At 34.3% G+C, this 16537-nt stretch overlaps 3 protein-coding genes and 1 long non-coding RNA gene across 8 annotated transcripts; 2 read left to right on the top strand and 2 right to left on the bottom strand.

Moving 5' to 3' along the window:
* Positions 1-290: 290 nt before the first annotated feature.
* LOC114761276 (E3 ubiquitin-protein ligase ATL31-like) lies at positions 291-2337 on the bottom strand. The gene is made up of 2 exons (XM_028950613.1): positions 1806-2337; positions 291-845 (listed from the first exon to the last, which is right to left on the bottom strand). Exons 1-2 carry the CDS (start codon positions 2335-2337, stop codon positions 424-426), a joined length of 954 nt encoding a protein of 317 aa, XP_028806446.1. The 3' UTR covers positions 291-423.
* Positions 2338-5804: 3467 nt separating this feature from the next.
* Positions 5805-9482, bottom strand: LOC114761194 (ADP-ribosylation factor-related protein 1). 4 transcript variants are annotated; one of them, XM_028950542.1, is made up of 8 exons: positions 9401-9474; positions 8849-8972; positions 8445-8585; positions 8210-8350; positions 7145-7253; positions 6919-6980; positions 6411-6514; positions 5805-6266 (listed from the first exon to the last, which is right to left on the bottom strand). In XM_028950542.1, exons 3-8 carry the CDS (start codon positions 8535-8537, stop codon positions 6158-6160), a joined length of 618 nt encoding a protein of 205 aa, XP_028806375.1. In that variant the 5' UTR covers positions 8538-8585; positions 8849-8972; positions 9401-9474; the 3' UTR covers positions 5805-6157. The 4 variants fall into 4 exon arrangements, with proteins under 4 accessions (XP_028806375.1, XP_028806363.1, XP_028806368.1 ...); XM_028950530.1 differs by having other exon boundaries at positions 8871-8972; XM_028950535.1 differs by lacking the exon at positions 8849-8972 and having other exon boundaries at positions 9401-9482.
* A 1973-nt stretch (positions 9483-11455) lies between these two features.
* Positions 11456-15632, top strand: LOC114761246 (protein phosphatase inhibitor 2-like). Of its 2 annotated transcripts, none has more exons than XM_028950576.1 (5): positions 11456-11537; positions 12717-12788; positions 13966-14078; positions 14462-14623; positions 15102-15632. In XM_028950576.1, exons 2-5 carry the CDS (start codon positions 12784-12786, stop codon positions 15317-15319), a joined length of 498 nt encoding a protein of 165 aa, XP_028806409.1. In that variant the 5' UTR covers positions 11456-11537; positions 12717-12783; the 3' UTR covers positions 15320-15632. The 2 variants fall into 2 exon arrangements, with proteins under 2 accessions (XP_028806409.1, XP_028806415.1); XM_028950582.1 differs by lacking the exon at positions 11456-11537 and adding an exon at positions 11611-11650.
* On the top strand, positions 13254-13883 carry LOC114761272 (uncharacterized). The gene is made up of 2 exons (XR_003742125.1): positions 13254-13466; positions 13812-13883. It is a non-coding gene; the product is annotated as an uncharacterized LOC114761272 (long non-coding RNA).
* Positions 15633-16537: the final 905 nt, after the last annotated feature.

Below are 16537 nucleotides of genomic sequence, written 5' to 3'. Positions count from 1 at the left end.
GAAATATCATTAAGGATAAAGGGCAAAGTGAAGGAGGCGCTAAGCTGCCCTAAAGTTGATCCAAAATATAATTACAAAAATGAACTTTTGCTGATAGCTGGAGTATGTATCTTTTGATTCTTTTCTCAAGGCGAGAAGTTAATTATGAAATCAGAGGATTTAGATCATTTAAACTCAAAATAACACGAAAATTAGAATTAATCATATGGTTAAAACATAATTTAAATTAAAAAAACTTAAAAACAAAAATGTAATATTTTAAATTGAATTTAAATAATACAAACTATCAATCGAGCTGAACCTTCATCGGATGTGCACCGAACACCAAAGGCTGTTAAAAATATATCTAATAATCTCAAAAGCATAGACTGTGAAAGACGCAAAAGTGAAGATACTTAGATCATGAAGACGAATGAAGAAACGTTAATCCTTGCGATGAACACTTGGAGGCGTCGTCGTGTCCCTCTTCCCTCTGCTGCTTCCATCGCTGTCACTCCAACCCATCCCTTTCATCGGCCGCGTCACCCCATGGTAGCTCACCGACCGCCCGATGGCCGCATGATTCATCAGAATATACCTCCGAAGCTCCTCCGGCAACCTAAGCGTATACCTCTCCGTGTCGTTCGACGTCGCCAGAGGCTGTTCGAGCAGCGAATGTCCCGTGGAGTTGGATCTCGGTAGCTTCTCGAACATTCTCCATCTCGATCTTCGATTTCTACTTTGCTTAGCTCTGGCCTCGTCCATGTGGTTTGCTCTCTCTGTTCCTGAAGAGTTGCTACTGCTCGGACCGACATCGTTAGGCGCCTGCGCTTGCCGTGTCTCCCTCACTCCTCTCCTGCTACTGTCTGAATTTTCGTATCCATCGACATTAACATAAATAAAATTACTTTTCATTTCTATGAATCAAACCCATTAGTTCATAAATTAAAATCAATATATCAACGTGAACTTCCAAGTGCTTTTTAAGGAAATTATGTGATTTCGAGTCTCAGCAAATATTTCATTTTTTTTGCTACAAATGATTACGTTGTTAAATGGTTGCTGGACCAAAAATATACATGTTTAAAATTTTTTTTAAGACAGAAAAAATCTTTGTAGATTTAAAAATTCAACCTTTTAAATTAATGTAATACATCTGTCCAGAGTTTCCCATGAGCTGCGATATTTATAACGGATAAAAAATGTTATTTGTTGTAGATTTTATGACATATGTTCATACTGATCAATTATTATTTTTATATTTGAAAATATTTTTTAAAAATTGAGATAGTTATCAAGAAATTTATATAAATATCACGTTAATTAATATTAACAACAAAATTGTATTTTATCAAAAAATTAATATTATCAATATCAATAAACAGCAATATCAATTCTCCTTTAAAACGTAGCAATATGAACAAGAAATATAAGAACCATAATAAATTGCATTGTAGGTATCCCTTTGCAAATTTTTCAAGCCCGCCTTGTTATTATAAATATTAGATTAAATTGAAAAAAAAAAGGAGTCAAATGCAATAATCAATAAAATAAATAAATTAACAAGTCAAAATGATTGGCAAGGGCAAGCCTTTCAGGAAGCCAAAAATGTCTATGGAATTAATAAACCCTAAATTCCAAATCTTGAGATTCTTAAACGTGGAACCATACGTTAGCTGTGCGGCGTTACGAATGTAGAAAGAAATTTTCTTTGCATTGTTATTATAATTGCTGAACTTGTGGGAGTTTTCTCGCATAACCATGACGTGTTCTTAGATGTGTCAAATTGTTCATCAAAAGATATGTATCACAATTTACGTAATTACCTTCACTTCCTTCGTTTAACTGATCAGTCGGCATTACGATGGATACGTCGCCGGAATCTGGTTTCAGATTTGCTCGACAAAGGGGACAAGTCACATGAGAAGCTAACCAGGCGTCGATACACTCCGGGTGAAACACGTGGTTGCAGTTTGGTATCAACCGGAGAGTCTCGTGGTCTTCGAACTCGCTCAAGCACACTGCGCATTCGAGCTCTCCTTTTCCGATCATGTGGTTTTTTATGGTAGAATACACGAGGATCGGGAATGTATCCAGGACTTCCCGGTCGATTCCTCGAGAGCAAGAACACCGCCAACTGACGCCGTCGAGGCCACCGGCCGTATGGTTCTGGCTGGCGAACATTAGCGCGGTCCAGTAATTGAGGTAGACCGAAAAGACAGTGACGAATATGACAGCGCATACGGCGGCTGTGGCCTTGACAAAAATAGCGAAGTCGACGCCACCAGGAGGCATCGGCGGCGGCAACGGCGAAGGTGAAGTAGCTGAGTGAGGAACGACGGAGCCAGAGACGTACATCGTCAGCAGGAGAAGGAAGAGTAGGCGGTGAGACCATGTGAGCAGGCGGGAGTGAGATCCTCCGGTTTGGATCATTCGGATACTCAGGAGTTCTCAAAAGTGATCAGCGTTGGGCAAACTGCTTGTAATTTATGAAGAAATAAAAGAAACCAAAGGATTTCTTGGAGAAGACGGCTCTGATTTATGAACAATAATTTGGTGAATTGGAGGACCTAGCAATTTAATTTATATTAATTGGATTAAATCGATTTTATTGAGAGATAAAAAAGCATATTTGTAATTTGGTAAATAAGTTATCATAAATACTTGCAGTTTATTGATGTATTCAACAAAATGTATGGCTATTCTTGAGAATTAAGAAACTAGGGAAGGTGCTAGAAATACACGCTGACTAAATGACAACTAATAAGTATTTTCAATTTTAACATTAACAGATCGGGTCACAAAAATAATCAACATAAATGATTAAATTTACAGCAAAATTGTTGAAAATTACTACCTCCGGTCCTAATTATAAGAGTCAGTTGACTAATTTGAGGAGATTAAGAAAGTAAGTTGAGTTAATTATTTGTCCTAAATAGATATTATCTTTCCTAAAATATCCTTACTAATAAAATGTATTAACTAGAACTATAATTATTAGAAGAACTATCTTAGAAAAAATTGAGTAAATATGAGAAACAAAATGGATTGGGGTCTTATATTTAGGACCAAAATAAAAGTCAAACAGGGCCTTATATTAAGAACCAGAAGTAGTATTATGTAATGCATGAGAACACTTATCTAAACATAAAATATTGGGTATCCATCAATTCATATATCACAAGGATTATTTACTTGGATATAACGTTCAATGGATTTGTGTATCTGATTCTTACTTTGATTCATGAAAGAGAGACCAAAACAAAGTAAGTATCCAATTTAGGGTGTGTTTGGATGAAATCAAACCGTGGTTTGAAAAAGTGATTCTGGAGAATAGATTCTGGGAAGAATAGATTCTGAAAAGAATATTTTATGAAAAAGTGATTTTGAGAAGTGAGAGTGTTTGGATAGTTGTTATCAGAAGCACTTTTTATATATACAAATTACTAAAAAAAAGAAATAAGTTAATATGATAATTACAGAAAAAATAGATTTTATGATATATTTTAATTTAGAGGAATATAATTGTTAATAATATATTTTTTTATTAACATAATTAATACTCCTCCGATCCTAATTATAAGACCCAATTGACTTATTTGAGGAGATTAAGGAAGTAAGTTAAGTTGGTTATTTATAATAAATAAGTGTTATCATTCCCAAAATATCCTTGCTAATTAAGTATATTGGCTAAAACTATCATTATTAGAAGGATTATCTTGGAAAAAATGCATAAATATAAGAGACAAAATGGATTGGGTCTTATAATTAGAACCAAATAAAAAGTCAAATTGGGTCTTATAATAAGGACCGGAGGAGTAATACATAAGATAATATAATTAATAAATAATTAATATGTATATATATTTATAAAATATAAGATTAAATATGTTTATAAAAAAATATGTTTATAAAAAAAATAACAAGATACATATCCTATAGGCTCTCACACTCTTCCTTTTTTCCCTAAAGCAAAAAATTTTTGTTTTTTCCAAAACCATGGTTTTGATTTTGAGGGGGGTGTTTGGATAGCATTTTGTGCAAACCATGGTTTGGGCTTCCAAACCATGGTTTGCAAGTGCATCCAAACGGTGCCTTAATGAATTTGTTTACAAAAAAAATAAGGGCATAGTTGGCATGGGCTCGATAGATGTTCAATGTTTATCCCTTATGGCCCATTTGGTTCATTGAATTTGTCGTAATGGATTGTAATGTAATAGAAGGAAACGGGATGTAATGCAATATGGATTACATGAGTGTGTTGGGTATGTTATATAATGGAATTTAATTTTTTAATTTAATTAAATTTAAATAGGAGAAGAACACCGGTGAAGATTGCTGCCAATATAATTCAAAGGATGTAGCCACACAACGATGAGGATGAGGGGTAGAAAAGTCAAGAGCGGATTCAGGTAGTGGTAATGGGGATTATATAGGTTTTTTTAATGTAATTCCTATTATTGAATTTAAGGGAATCATGATGCCATTACGTAGTACCTATTACATTACCTTGGATCAACCAAACATTAAAAATGTGGGATCATGTTAGGATTACATGTAATCTTTTTTCATATAATCCCACCAAACAGGCTCTTAGTTGTTATATATATAGATCTTTATCAACTTCTATTGATATGAGTGATAGGGATTATAGTCCTCTGAGTAAGTATTTGTTCGAGTTTTAAAGGAATAAAAAGATGAGTTTGAATTACTGATTTGACATGTCAGATTCATTTTAATGGTAACAAAGTTTTAAAATTCAAGCGGTAAAAATCTTTCGCAGGTAAAACAAAACCTAAAAAAATAAACATTACTTTCAAAAAGAGTATGTGACTCTAATGTTATCACCCATCTATAACGTTCCAACATCTCAGTCATTTTTTTTTTCCCTTGTTTCTTTTGATCAATAGCTTCTACATAAAATGGGAGTTATTTTGATATCTTAGAGCGATCAAACAATATAAAGAAAAAAATGTATAATGTTATGAATATAATATTTTTATGGATGTCCATGTATCTATCATTATCTCCCTTATCTCCCAATATCTTCAACATTTGCCATTATTCCTGTTATCTGCAATTATCTTTTATTATTATATCTGTAGATTCTATCAAAGATGTAAAACTGTGTCTAGAAATAGAGACTATGTATAATGTATTCAGCACTCTTGAATGGAATGAGAAACACTTTCTCTCATTGATTTTCTTTTCTTCTCTATTCTTTTTCTTTATTTATAACAAATAATTTTTTTTTTAATTCCTAAAAGTCGAGAATGGACAATTGGGGTGGACTCAAGGGCGTGCAAGCCTAACGAAAGTTGAGTGAAGAAAAGCCGTTAATGCGTTGGGCGAGTCAGTAGAAAGATTCAACCCGAATTCCAAGCTTGCCACTTGGCTGTTCATGCAAAGGAAGGGATGGGGACGTTCCATGTCAAATTGACAGAAACACGTCTAAATCTTTTATATTCAGTCTTGTGAAACGTGAGCTGTTGTCTTATATGTAGTATTTCTGGTTTTCATTACAAGACTTTATCTGTAAACTACAAATAAAATTTTATAATTAAGACCAGAAATAGTATTATATTTGTAGAGTCCTTTTGTGCTGTCCTAACATTTTATACATACTGATATATTTGATAAAAACCAAAAAAAAAAAAAGATAAAAACGTGCAAACGAGCTGAACTAAATCAACTAATATTGCCCACCCAAAACGGGAACATAATGAATTTTTTCCAACGTCAACCGATACATAGGAGTAGCCTGGTCCGGCATGTATTCATCAGATAGAGGGCAGCGTGTGCGTAGAATCACGTCGAAAGAATACTTTTCGGCAGAAAAGATATGGGATATATTTATAATTGATTGATTTATCTAATCACTAAACAAGTTTCACATCAACCAAAGACTGCGGAGTTCACATTCCTAGGCAGAACTATAGAAGCAGAAAAGTCCTCCATCTCAAGGACTTAAAAATTGATTTTGCTCGCCCTGATGAAGCTTCTACTGTATTACAATTTCGACCATGGTATGAAATCTCAGGATCAGGGTGATCTGCAATCAGAAGCTTTCCTTTTCTTTCCTTTTGCTTCCCCAACGACGGAGTCATTTACATCCCAATTTGGTTTTAAAAAGATATGAAGGAATGGTTAAACAGCTAAATTTGACTTTAAGATCCTCCTATGCAGGGCCTGAACCCATAGCACCAGCCCGAACTCTCAACATTTCGGTCCTCTTACTTCTCTCCATCACTTCCACCAACCACTCTACACCTTCCTTTATCCCCATTCTGCAACATTTCAAAACAAAACCCATTTATACAACTTGAATACTTCATTATCTTCACACACGCACGCACTAACATTAGTTTCGTATGTTTGAGTAAATGGATCATTACTATCCAGATGTATTGGAAAATAAACTTCCTACTTACCCATCATAGCCTGACACAGCTTCAAACATGTAAACTCTTTCACCCAGCTTCTTTAGATCTAGGTAACGACCAAGTTCTTCCGCTGATACCGCTTCAGGAAGATCCTATAAATACAATAATGTGAATAAGGCAGCTCCCACTGAGGGTACACATACACAAAGAGGACAATGACAATAGCTTATCAATAAGGAAGGACGAGGAAGATGATCAAAAGAGAGCTTGAGATGCTTCCTTGAAGGAAAGATCAAAAAAGGGAACAAAGCAGTCACCAAATTCTGCCCTCTTGAAAACCAAAAAGAAAAAAACTTGTGCTCCTACGGTGCCTATTGCCTGTATAAGCACTGGCGCCTCAAAGTTTATACTTTATAGGAATTCATGTATGGCAACAAAAAACACCAGAGGATATTCGTTATCGAATAAACGGGATATTGAACCAAGGGAACTTGCTTATGATGGATTGTAAGTTATACGGTTATATAGGACCGCAAGAGGGAATAATTACTCTCACCTGCTTGTTTGCTAATATTAAAAGAGGTGCTCCTTGTAAATCCTCATGCCGAAGTACCTTTTCTGATATACAAGTCAAAGTCATTATATCATCAATGTGTAACCACACCCCCCCCCCCCAAAAAAAAAAAAAACAGATTCAGTATTAATTGCACTTTCCAGCAAACACCTAAGACTTAGAGTACTGTAAATTTATAAACTACAATATAAAGATCAATCATACTAACCAAGTGCAGACTTGGCATCTTCAAAGCGTGAGGGACATGCAGCATCTATAACAAATATCACAGCATGCGCTTCTTCATAATATTTCTCCCATATTGATCTAAGTCCAGGCTGATAGAAACCTTGCATCAGTACCTTATAACCCAGAATAAAGAAGGAACAGAACAAAATAACAGACGGAGAAGCATGAAAGGTACATGCGCTTTGTACCAAATGATACATACTACTTCTGGCCACATGCAAGCAAGCCAGCTGAACAAAACTATTGCATTGATGAGATTATAATCATAATCGGGAAAAATAAAAAACAAAAGAAGGGAAGAGGCATCAATAAAAGAAATAATGATATTAAAAAAAAAAAAAAAAAAAAGAAGCATGCTTTGCACAGACACAAGTCCTTTAGCTTTTAACAAGGTTAACAAACATGAGCTTCAGACAGGGAAGGGTGAAACCAGGAAGGTCGCAAATTGCAGGATTCAATAAACAAGTAACAAATTCTAATATATAGCCAGAAAAGAAAAGGTCGCAACGAATATGTAGCAAAGATAAAAGTAGAACAGCAATGAAGCAAAAATAAATTTCAGAGTAACCTTCGGAGAGGGATCCTATGAAGTTGAGAATCTCCTAGAGTAATGGAGTTTAAGGCTTCAAAACTTCCATTGCCGACCCTTTTTACTACTTTTTATAAGAGGAAAAAAAACTTTAAAAAAAAAAAATACAACCTCATCAACTCAACCACATCACAACTTTTAGAGGATTCATTTCAGCCTTTAACCACATAATGGAGACAGGTTTCCTACAAAAATCTTGAAATAAAAATATCTTCTTGATTTTCCAGTACTTCTGTTTTAGCCTACCAAACAAGCATAGAAAACGCATTACAGAACCATGTGAGTCATTATAAGTATAAAACCCATAGAAAGAAAGAAATTTAACAAAGTAACAGCATTGGAGCCTTCAGCAACCAATAAAGCCAGAATAAAAAGAAATATAATTACTTTGCAAACTCAAGTAGATATTTCATCTGAAAAACACAAAGAATACATTTGCTACTTTAATGCCCATACCTGGCCTCCCAGGTCCCAGAATACAAGTTTTGAATTTGATGCTTCTATCCGACCAATGTTTAGTCCAACGGTTGGAACAATTCGATCAGGAGGAAGCCCTTCTAAGTTAGAGTACGTGGATTTCAACTTCTCCAATAAAGTCTACAAATTTATGAATAATACCACAATTCAGATAAATGACAGAGAAGTTTTGGAAATTAAAAAAAAAAAAAAAAACAACTCAAGGCTGCATTACCGTTTTTCCAGCCTTGTCAATTCCAAGAATAAGCACATGAAACTCTATCTTACTGAACATATATTTCCAAAGGCCGTAAAACAATGTAAACATTGCTTCTTGTATAAGCTTGCTTTGTATATTATCTCTGACTCTCTCAACCTTCAAGAATATAAGTATATGAAGATCATTCCATGTTACATGATAGCTCCTCTTATCAACAGTTTGCTGTCTTGACTACAAAAGTAAAACGTTCAGCTTCCTTGTTCAAGTCAAGGTTGTCACCCGTGGATGCATGAAAATAGGGGAGGAAGTCTGCTTGAGCATGCCTTAACAGGTGGTCCTTCGGTTTATCCCCATTTAATTATGAATACCCCATTTAAGTGTCATATTAGCAAATTCATATGCACAGCTTGATAATGCACCAACAACTAGATTCAACTTTACCGCAAAAAGTAGATTATTTGAAACCAAACGATTTCACTCTGCAAATAGTTGATCAAGGATTCTATACTTGATCTTAGTGGCAATCCATGCACAAGCTGAATCCTACATTCATGATACAGATAGCCGTGCTCATATAGTCATGCTAAGGCAGATATTCGAACCAAATAATCTAAATTTAATGAATTTAACAAATTTTAAATCGAATTGAACCACAAAAAACCACAGAAACAGATCTAAGAGCAAAGTAAGTGGAAAGATCCTCTGATCGCGAGTCAATTTCGTGAGAACAGCCGAAAAGCTTCCTACCCACACCAAGAGTATAGAATTTAAAAACGAATCATTTGCTTTTGAACAACGAAAACCAAACTTAATATGGATAGCCCAAACGAGAAATCATGCATAACCAAGAAATGATTAATGATTGATATACGCAGTCTAGTCTGCAAAAAAGAAATCTAAAATTATAATATGACATCATCCAGACTAAAGAAAGTCATCAAATCAAAAGAGCGAAATAGCACGGTTCATACCTACAAGCTCGACTTCCTCGATTGCCGATCTTTGGCCAGACTGGATTCGATCCCACCACAGTTCTCAGGTCTCTGAACTCGCCGTGTTATGAGGCCTTCGCGATTTGTATATAGAATGCCTATATTACCCTCCTGTGATTGTGACAATTACAGGCGTCGGCATTCGGCGTCATTCACAACGCATCGTTTGGGCAAGAATATAGAATCGTGACCGTTTGCTTCAATATCAAATTAGCCGTCCGATCCATGGAATTTTATAACTCTGAAAAGTCAACAAGTGGACAGGTTCTTCTTTCGTTTGATTTTTTTTATTTTATCTTATGTACTTATTATATCTTTTACAGAAAGCCTGAACTTATTATTTAATCTGCATTACACTGATTCTTTGAATTTATTAATAATTTTGAAATATTTCGCAACTATTTTAATTTTTCAAATGGTTCCTAATATCTTGTATTCAAACATCATGTTAATTGAATGCAATGAAGAAGAAAATTAAGAAAATAAACAAGTTAAGAGATCAAAATTACAGCAAAACCAAAATTTTAAGGGAAAATTTTCATTGAGGACAGCAGATGGAAATTAATTTCAAACAACCCCAAAAAATTCTAAAATATCACTGCAAGACCAAAGGACTAAACTAAAATTAAAATTAAGAGTAAGATTATAATAATATCCCCATTTTTATTTTTTAAAAAATAAATATTAATGGCCTCCGGAGTTCCGGCCATCGGCACTCAGGTAGCTGCTGCCAGAGGTTGGAACTTCAGTGGTTGCTACTGTAGCTCTGGTAGCCTAAAGTGTTTTTTTTTTTTTTTAAAATAAGATGGCCAAGGGAATGTTTAAACCCATAACCCCTTGGCACACCAAAAATGATGTGACCACCAAGCTAAATAAACCATTTAATCATATGATACAAATACAAATATATATAACAAAGCAAACACAAGTGTTTAAGTGTAGGTAAACAAGTGAAATTTGACAATTTACAAATAACGTAATAGAATTCACAATCCAAAATGCAAGTGTTTAAATATAAGTGAACAAGTATTTCGCTTACTCATTTACACTTAAACACTTACATTTAGAATTGTGAATTCTATTACGTTATTTGTAAATTGCCAAATTTTTATTGTAAATTACTAAATTTCACTTGTAAATTGTCGAATTTCACATGTTTATTTACACTTAAACATTTGCATTTTAGCTTGTAAATTCTATTATGTTATTTGTAAATTGCTAAATTTCACTTGTAAATTGTCGCATTTCATTTATTTACTTATAGTTGGACACCTGCATTTGTTTTGTTATATATATTTTTATTTGCATCCCATGACTAAATGGTTTGTTTGACTTGGTGGTCACATCATTTTTAGTGTGCCAAGGGGTTATGGATTCAAACCTTTCCTTAACTATCTTATTTTTTTTTTTTAAAAAAAAAAAGCCTTCAGGCCACTGGAGCTACAGTAGTGGCTATTGGAGTTCCCATCTCCGGCGACGGCCACTTGAGCACTGGTGGCTAGACCTCGGGTGGCCGGAACTTCGACGACCATTAATATTTATTTTAAAAAAATTAAAAATGAGATGTATTATTGTAATCTTATTCCTAATTTTAATTTCAGTTTGGTCCTTTGGTCCTGAGTGATATTTCAGAAGTTTTTAAGGGCTGTTTGAAATTAATTCTCATCTATGATGCTTAATCAAAATTTTCCTAAATTTTAAAGCCACTACACAAAATTTAGATTCGAATTGAGCTCTTTTAATTTTTTTTTTTTTTAAAAATACATTGAGCTCACTCATTTTCAATATGCCGCTTACATGATTCTACATAAATTTTTTTTATCAGAAAAAACCTAAAAGAGAATTTCTTTTGGATTTAAAAAATAAATAAATTAAAAAAGGGGTCAGCTTTTCAAATTCATTTTGGGACCACCACGGTCTCAGTGACAGCGTGGATCCCCCGTTGGCCGTTTCAATGGATCCAATCAATGTCAAAATAGGATATTTAACCCGGGAGAAGGGTAGTCTTGGAAATAGAAAATTGCGAACCGCGGCGAAGATTTCAGGCGCTTGAAATTGCTGCTTATAGAGCAGTTCGACCGACTCCAGCGTTTCGCGGCAATTCATTCTGTCATTGGTAAATATTCTATTTCAGTTTGTCCCAATCATTTTCTTTTCATAAAGACCCATTTGAATTCTTCGCTCCTTCTCGCCTCTTGTTCCTCGATAAAATTGCAGGAAAAATTGAATTTCGGTTCTCCCTTCGAAATGGGTTGGATCATGGGATAGACTCCAATATTATGAACTTGATCGCATGTCTTTCAAATTATCGTTATAGTTTGATGGGGGATCTGGATATTTTGCTTGATTTAATATTCCATTTCCTTACAAGATCCTGATAGGAAGTCAACGGCCAATTAAATTTGCTTTTTGCCTTTGAAGCTCTCACTAGGTTTTAGATTTATGGTTCTACGTTGATTTTCCTATTGTTGGACGATGCTGAAAAGTCTTGAAGCTGGATTTGAGTGTTTTGCGATTTTAACGTTATAATTATAATGCATTTGCTTCTTGCTTGTGGAGTCACGTGTTTTTCCTTCTCAATTCAGTGGCATAAACGTCGTTTTCATTGAAATGTTTATTTCCTAAAATTTTGGGTTTTGAGTGTGAATTGCGCCCATGAATGAAAGCTTACAAAATGCTGTCGAAGTCCCTACTACCGCAAATATTGGTCGCGGTGGAATATATTCATTCATAATATATTCTGTCTGCCCTTCAATAAGGAAAGCCTTCCTTCAGACTATCGATTTATTGTTATCGAAAAACTTTAGATTAATTCAAACGTGGTTCAGGGGTTCAGATCCCAGTCAAAATGGACCACAATCCCCGAGATCCTTTGGGTTAGTTGTATGATCATACATTTAGAAGCGTGGAAAAAATGAAGCATTGTTTATGATTATGATGACTGGAATAGTAAATATTATTTATCTTTCCTTTTCTTGTATGTTTGTCACATTAATCAATGGTGCTTTAGCTATCAACCATTTTCCTTAATAATGACGTGATCAACTAACTTATATCATCTTTATCATGGTGACATATCTGTTTAACAACCCATCAGTATGAGATGGCAGTACTATCTTTTCCCATGTTTGCTTTTTTTGAGTTTTACGGTTGCTTCATCAAATCTAAATTCACATTTTCTACCTCTGAGTTTGTTAATAGCATTTACCGGCTCCTATTGCCCTTTGGTTTCCCACCAAATATGTGATTTTGCAGTTTCACGACTTAACAAAAAAATGTGATTGTGCCTTTTCAGTTGTCCAAGCCGCTTGGAGATTGATTTGCATGCTCATCGTGTTTGAAGAGTTCGTCCATCTAGCAAAATGAAGTAATACAAGCATTCTGCTTTTCATTAGTGTGCTTATCTCTTTCTGAAGAAAGTGCTTAATATGAATTAAATCAGAAATCTCCATATTATTGAAAATTATACACTGTAAAGCAATAAATTGATAAATCTAAATCTATTAGATGGGTTAATTGTGCCTTCCCATGTTCTGATTTTTTTATTTTTTATTTTTGGTATTTTCTTGTTGAAGGTTGGCTCCTAGAAATAGTTAAACTTATGTTTTAAAGCGTGCATATCATGAATATCAAAACAATCATGCAGTGCCGACGTTGGTGCTTCCTACTTTGTTTCTGTTTGAAACAAAAAGAGACAGCATCATATTTGTGAAACTAAAATAACAGATTGCAAATGTCCAAGAAAGGTACATGATTTGTAATAGGGACCTGTAAGATTCAGGGAATGGTCCTAAGTTGCCTTGACTTGCCAAGACCATATTACTCTGTAAGTTGGAGAACACTGCAGCTCCATTGCCCCTGTGATTTTGTGAAAATGAAATTAGCTATTGAAGTCAAATAATCATAATAAATGAAAGTTTTTTTATCTTGAAATCATACTGCTGAGAATGGATGAGGACTGTGACAAGTTATGATTGATTGATAAGCTTATTTGTGTATGCTGTTAGGGAGATTCACTATCATCATTCCCATATTTTACAGTTTTGTGTTTAGTCACACTGAATGTTGGAAGTATGGTAAATGCTATGGTCAGAGGTATGGGATGCACATTGAGGTTTTTGATAGCAGGAAGATGCTCTTTTGGAGACAGCTTCTAACATTTTAGATGATTAAAGAATTGGTAGTTGAATGAATGCTGGTATAAAGTGTCATCTAAATAACCCAGGATGAAGTGAAGCCAAAAAAAAAAAAACAAAAAGAAAAAATCAGGATGACTTACGAACACATTGTTATATGACATATATGTGGAATTACCCTTGGCTTTCTTACTCTAAGACTCTATACTTTGTCATTCAAATCTCTTCAGAAGTGAGCAGACTTTTCCTTCAAGTCCTTTAGCAATTTTAAGACATAATGAACTTTTCCAGATTAGATTATTGAGAATGGGGTCCTGCATCGTTTTTTAATTTTTTTTGTTTTCTGTTTATAAGCATGTGTAAAATGTTCTTAATATTAAGAATCTTGCACCTGTTATCTCAAAACAGGGGCCGTGTAACATGGGATGAGGCTAACATTGAAGAAATTGAGGCAAACAAACCTGTGAGGCAGAAAATTACTGAGCCTAAGACTCCATATCACCCTATGATTGATGACGATGGTACGTATGTGAGGCACTAGAACACTTAGACTGCATGCTTCTTCTACGTCCTCTCGCACATACTGCATTACGACCGTTTGTAATTGTATGCATCTGTGTATATACATATAGAAATGATATATATCTTTTATTTTGGCAAGTTCCTAAGTATTTTTAAATCTGGGGTTGCATTGATTGTTCTTGTAATGAGTATTTTCTTAATAGTCATTCTGTTAAGTAATAAAATTTTATTAGCCCTTACTTGGTCTGATTTTTAAATACTAAAACATATTGATCTATTTGTTTATGTAGTTGAAAGAAGATTTATATCTGTAATTTTTTTTTCGGTCTCACATTCTAGATCTTATGCAGTTACTAATCACCTTAATTCCTAAACTTATCAGATTCTCCAACTCTTCAAGGAAGCTTTGATTCGTGTATTGACAATAACAATATCACGGTGGTAGCTGAAGATGGGGCCTCTTGTAGTAGAAACAGAACTGGACAATCTAGTGGCTGGACGTCTTCTGAGGACGAATCAGACGCAATGGAACAAGATGATGAAGGTTTTCCTTTGCTTTGTGTATGATGTGATTTAAAAAAAAAAACCATCCAAACCAAAATTTAGACATTTATTAGGTGTCGATCTTTATCCGAAATAGTTCTATTATGACGAGTACTTGTTTGATTCCCATGTCATAGAATCTTAACCCGGCATCAATTAAGTTTGAAAAAATCAGGAGCTGAAGTCAAGCAATCCCATCTGATACATAAAATGTGGATCCCACCTATAGAATCCAAATATTTTGGGTTTTTAGATAACAATGAATTATGGATTGGGTTGAAATGACATTTGCCTAACTTGCATAATTGCTCACTGTCAGAAAATGAATTTATGATATCCATTAGTGTGTTGGTGTTAGCTGCTGTGAAATTTAGAATATTTTACAACCCATATTTACTTGTTTGGAGAAATTAGTAATAGTGGCTTTGTTTTGTACTTATCTATTGACATATTACATGCAACACTCTAACCTTGAACAGATCGGAGCCTCAGGTTCAAAGAACACAGAAAAGCTCACTATGATGAATTTTTCAAGGTCAAAGAGCTGCGGCAAAAGGGTTCTTTGCTTGGGGAAGAAAGTGATGAAGATAACATGAAGCTTGGTGATAAGGGGAATTATGACTCAACATCACTTAGTGCAAGTGTGGAAGGGATAGACATTAATGGAAAGAAAAACTCAGACCCTGCACCTAGCTAATGATTTTTGGATGATGATCGTCTAATAAAGCTCACCCCTGTTTTGGTCTTTTATTGTGTGGATACGAAACAACTGTACGGTTCAATTGTATCTTGGGCACAATATGATTATAGACTTTCATTCTTCATCCACAATGATCATTGATCATCTAAACTAATTCGATCTTTTGCAATCTTGTAATCTAGAAAATATGTTGATGAGTCTTGATGCGAACTCATAAGCAAGAATTTTTAGGCAATTTGTTTGTGGGTGTTAGATTGTGCTCTAAAATGATTCAGATGGGGTGCCTGAATATTTTACGGCAGGTTTAGATCCTGTTTTTATCCTCATGTATCACTAGCACTTAAAAAGCTATATCTAATATTCTCTTCTATCTACTTAGTTCTTATGCATCACCATGTGCCCGTCGTTTTTACTGTTGCCGGTGGCTGAACATCCTCCTTACTATAGAAGACGTTTTTATTGCAATTTCAGATTATATTCTGAAAAATTGAAAGCAAGTGTTCAGCCTTCTTATTTATATATAGAACTAGAAAGCATGGTACTAGAAATAAATATATTAAATGGTTATATTGAATTTTTGTTTATATAAAATTTTTTTAAATGAGTTATTAGATGATTATAATGATTTTGATAAATATCTTTTGAAAAGCTATACCTGAAAAAAAGAAAGTATTTTAAAAGAAACCGTTAGTAAACATAACCAGTTGTGTGCGGAGGAAATTTATGCAGAAAAAGGGTTGGGATTCTTATAAGGTGTAAATGGCAGGAGTATTGATTTGTTTAATACAGACAAAAAAAAAAAAAGAAGTGGAAATTTGACAGCCCTTGGATTGTGATGCTCGGCCGAAATAAGTGAAAATCCCTTGGCCCATATATGCATGAGTTAATCGTTAAACTGAAGAGCTAACTTTTTGACTTGGGAAGAAAATGACATTTTGGAGCTTTTTAGAACAACAGTTGAAAACCCCGGGAAATTAAAAAAATGCCAATTAAGGATTGAGATTGTCAGCGTATCCAAAGCAAACAATTGATATGGGGGAAAATTGCACTAAGGTCTTATGGAACATAAAATATAGTTTTAAAAAAAAAAACCACACTAGAGTTGCGAATCAATCGAAGTCCCAAAGGATCTAATTATAATTTAGTAAGACGTGAAAAGGTCTTATTATCTCTAATAACATTCACATAGAATCGTTAAGAGTTGCCTCATTCCAT

Source organism: Neltuma alba, unplaced genomic scaffold (assembly GCF_004799145.2).
Source record: "Neltuma alba isolate B1F8T4 unplaced genomic scaffold, ASM479914v2 tig00001670_pilon, whole genome shotgun sequence".
NCBI lineage: Eukaryota > Viridiplantae > Streptophyta > Magnoliopsida > Fabales > Fabaceae > Neltuma > Neltuma alba.
This window is presented reverse-complemented; position numbering and strand designations above follow the sequence as displayed.

Bases quoted from the DNA above. Each gene is read 5' to 3' on its own strand.
- LOC114761276 (XM_028950613.1), bottom strand. From the start codon at position 2,337: ATGTACGTCTCTGGCTCCGTCGTTCCTCACTCAGCTACTTCACCTTCG. The intron at 846-1,805 runs GTAATTACGTAA...ACGAAAATTCAG, and splicing joins GTTAAACGAAGGAAGTGAAG to ACAGTAGCAGGAGAGGAGTG.
- LOC114761194 (XM_028950535.1), bottom strand. From the start codon at position 8,537: ATGTTTACATTGTTTTACGGCCTTTGGAAATATATGTTCAGTAAGATA. The intron at 7,254-8,209 runs GTATGGGCATTA...GGTTTCTATCAG, and splicing joins TCTGGGACCTGGGAGGCCAG to CCTGGACTTAGATCAATATG. The intron at 6,267-6,410 runs GTAAGTAGGAAG...GAAATGTTGCAG, and splicing joins GCTGTGTCAGGCTATGATGG to AATGGGGATAAAGGAAGGTG.
- LOC114761246 (XM_028950576.1), top strand. The intron at 14,079-14,461 runs GTACGTATGTGA...TAAACTTATCAG, and splicing joins CCCTATGATTGATGACGATG to ATTCTCCAACTCTTCAAGGA. The intron at 14,624-15,101 runs GTTTTCCTTTGC...AACCTTGAACAG, and splicing joins AATGGAACAAGATGATGAAG to ATCGGAGCCTCAGGTTCAAA.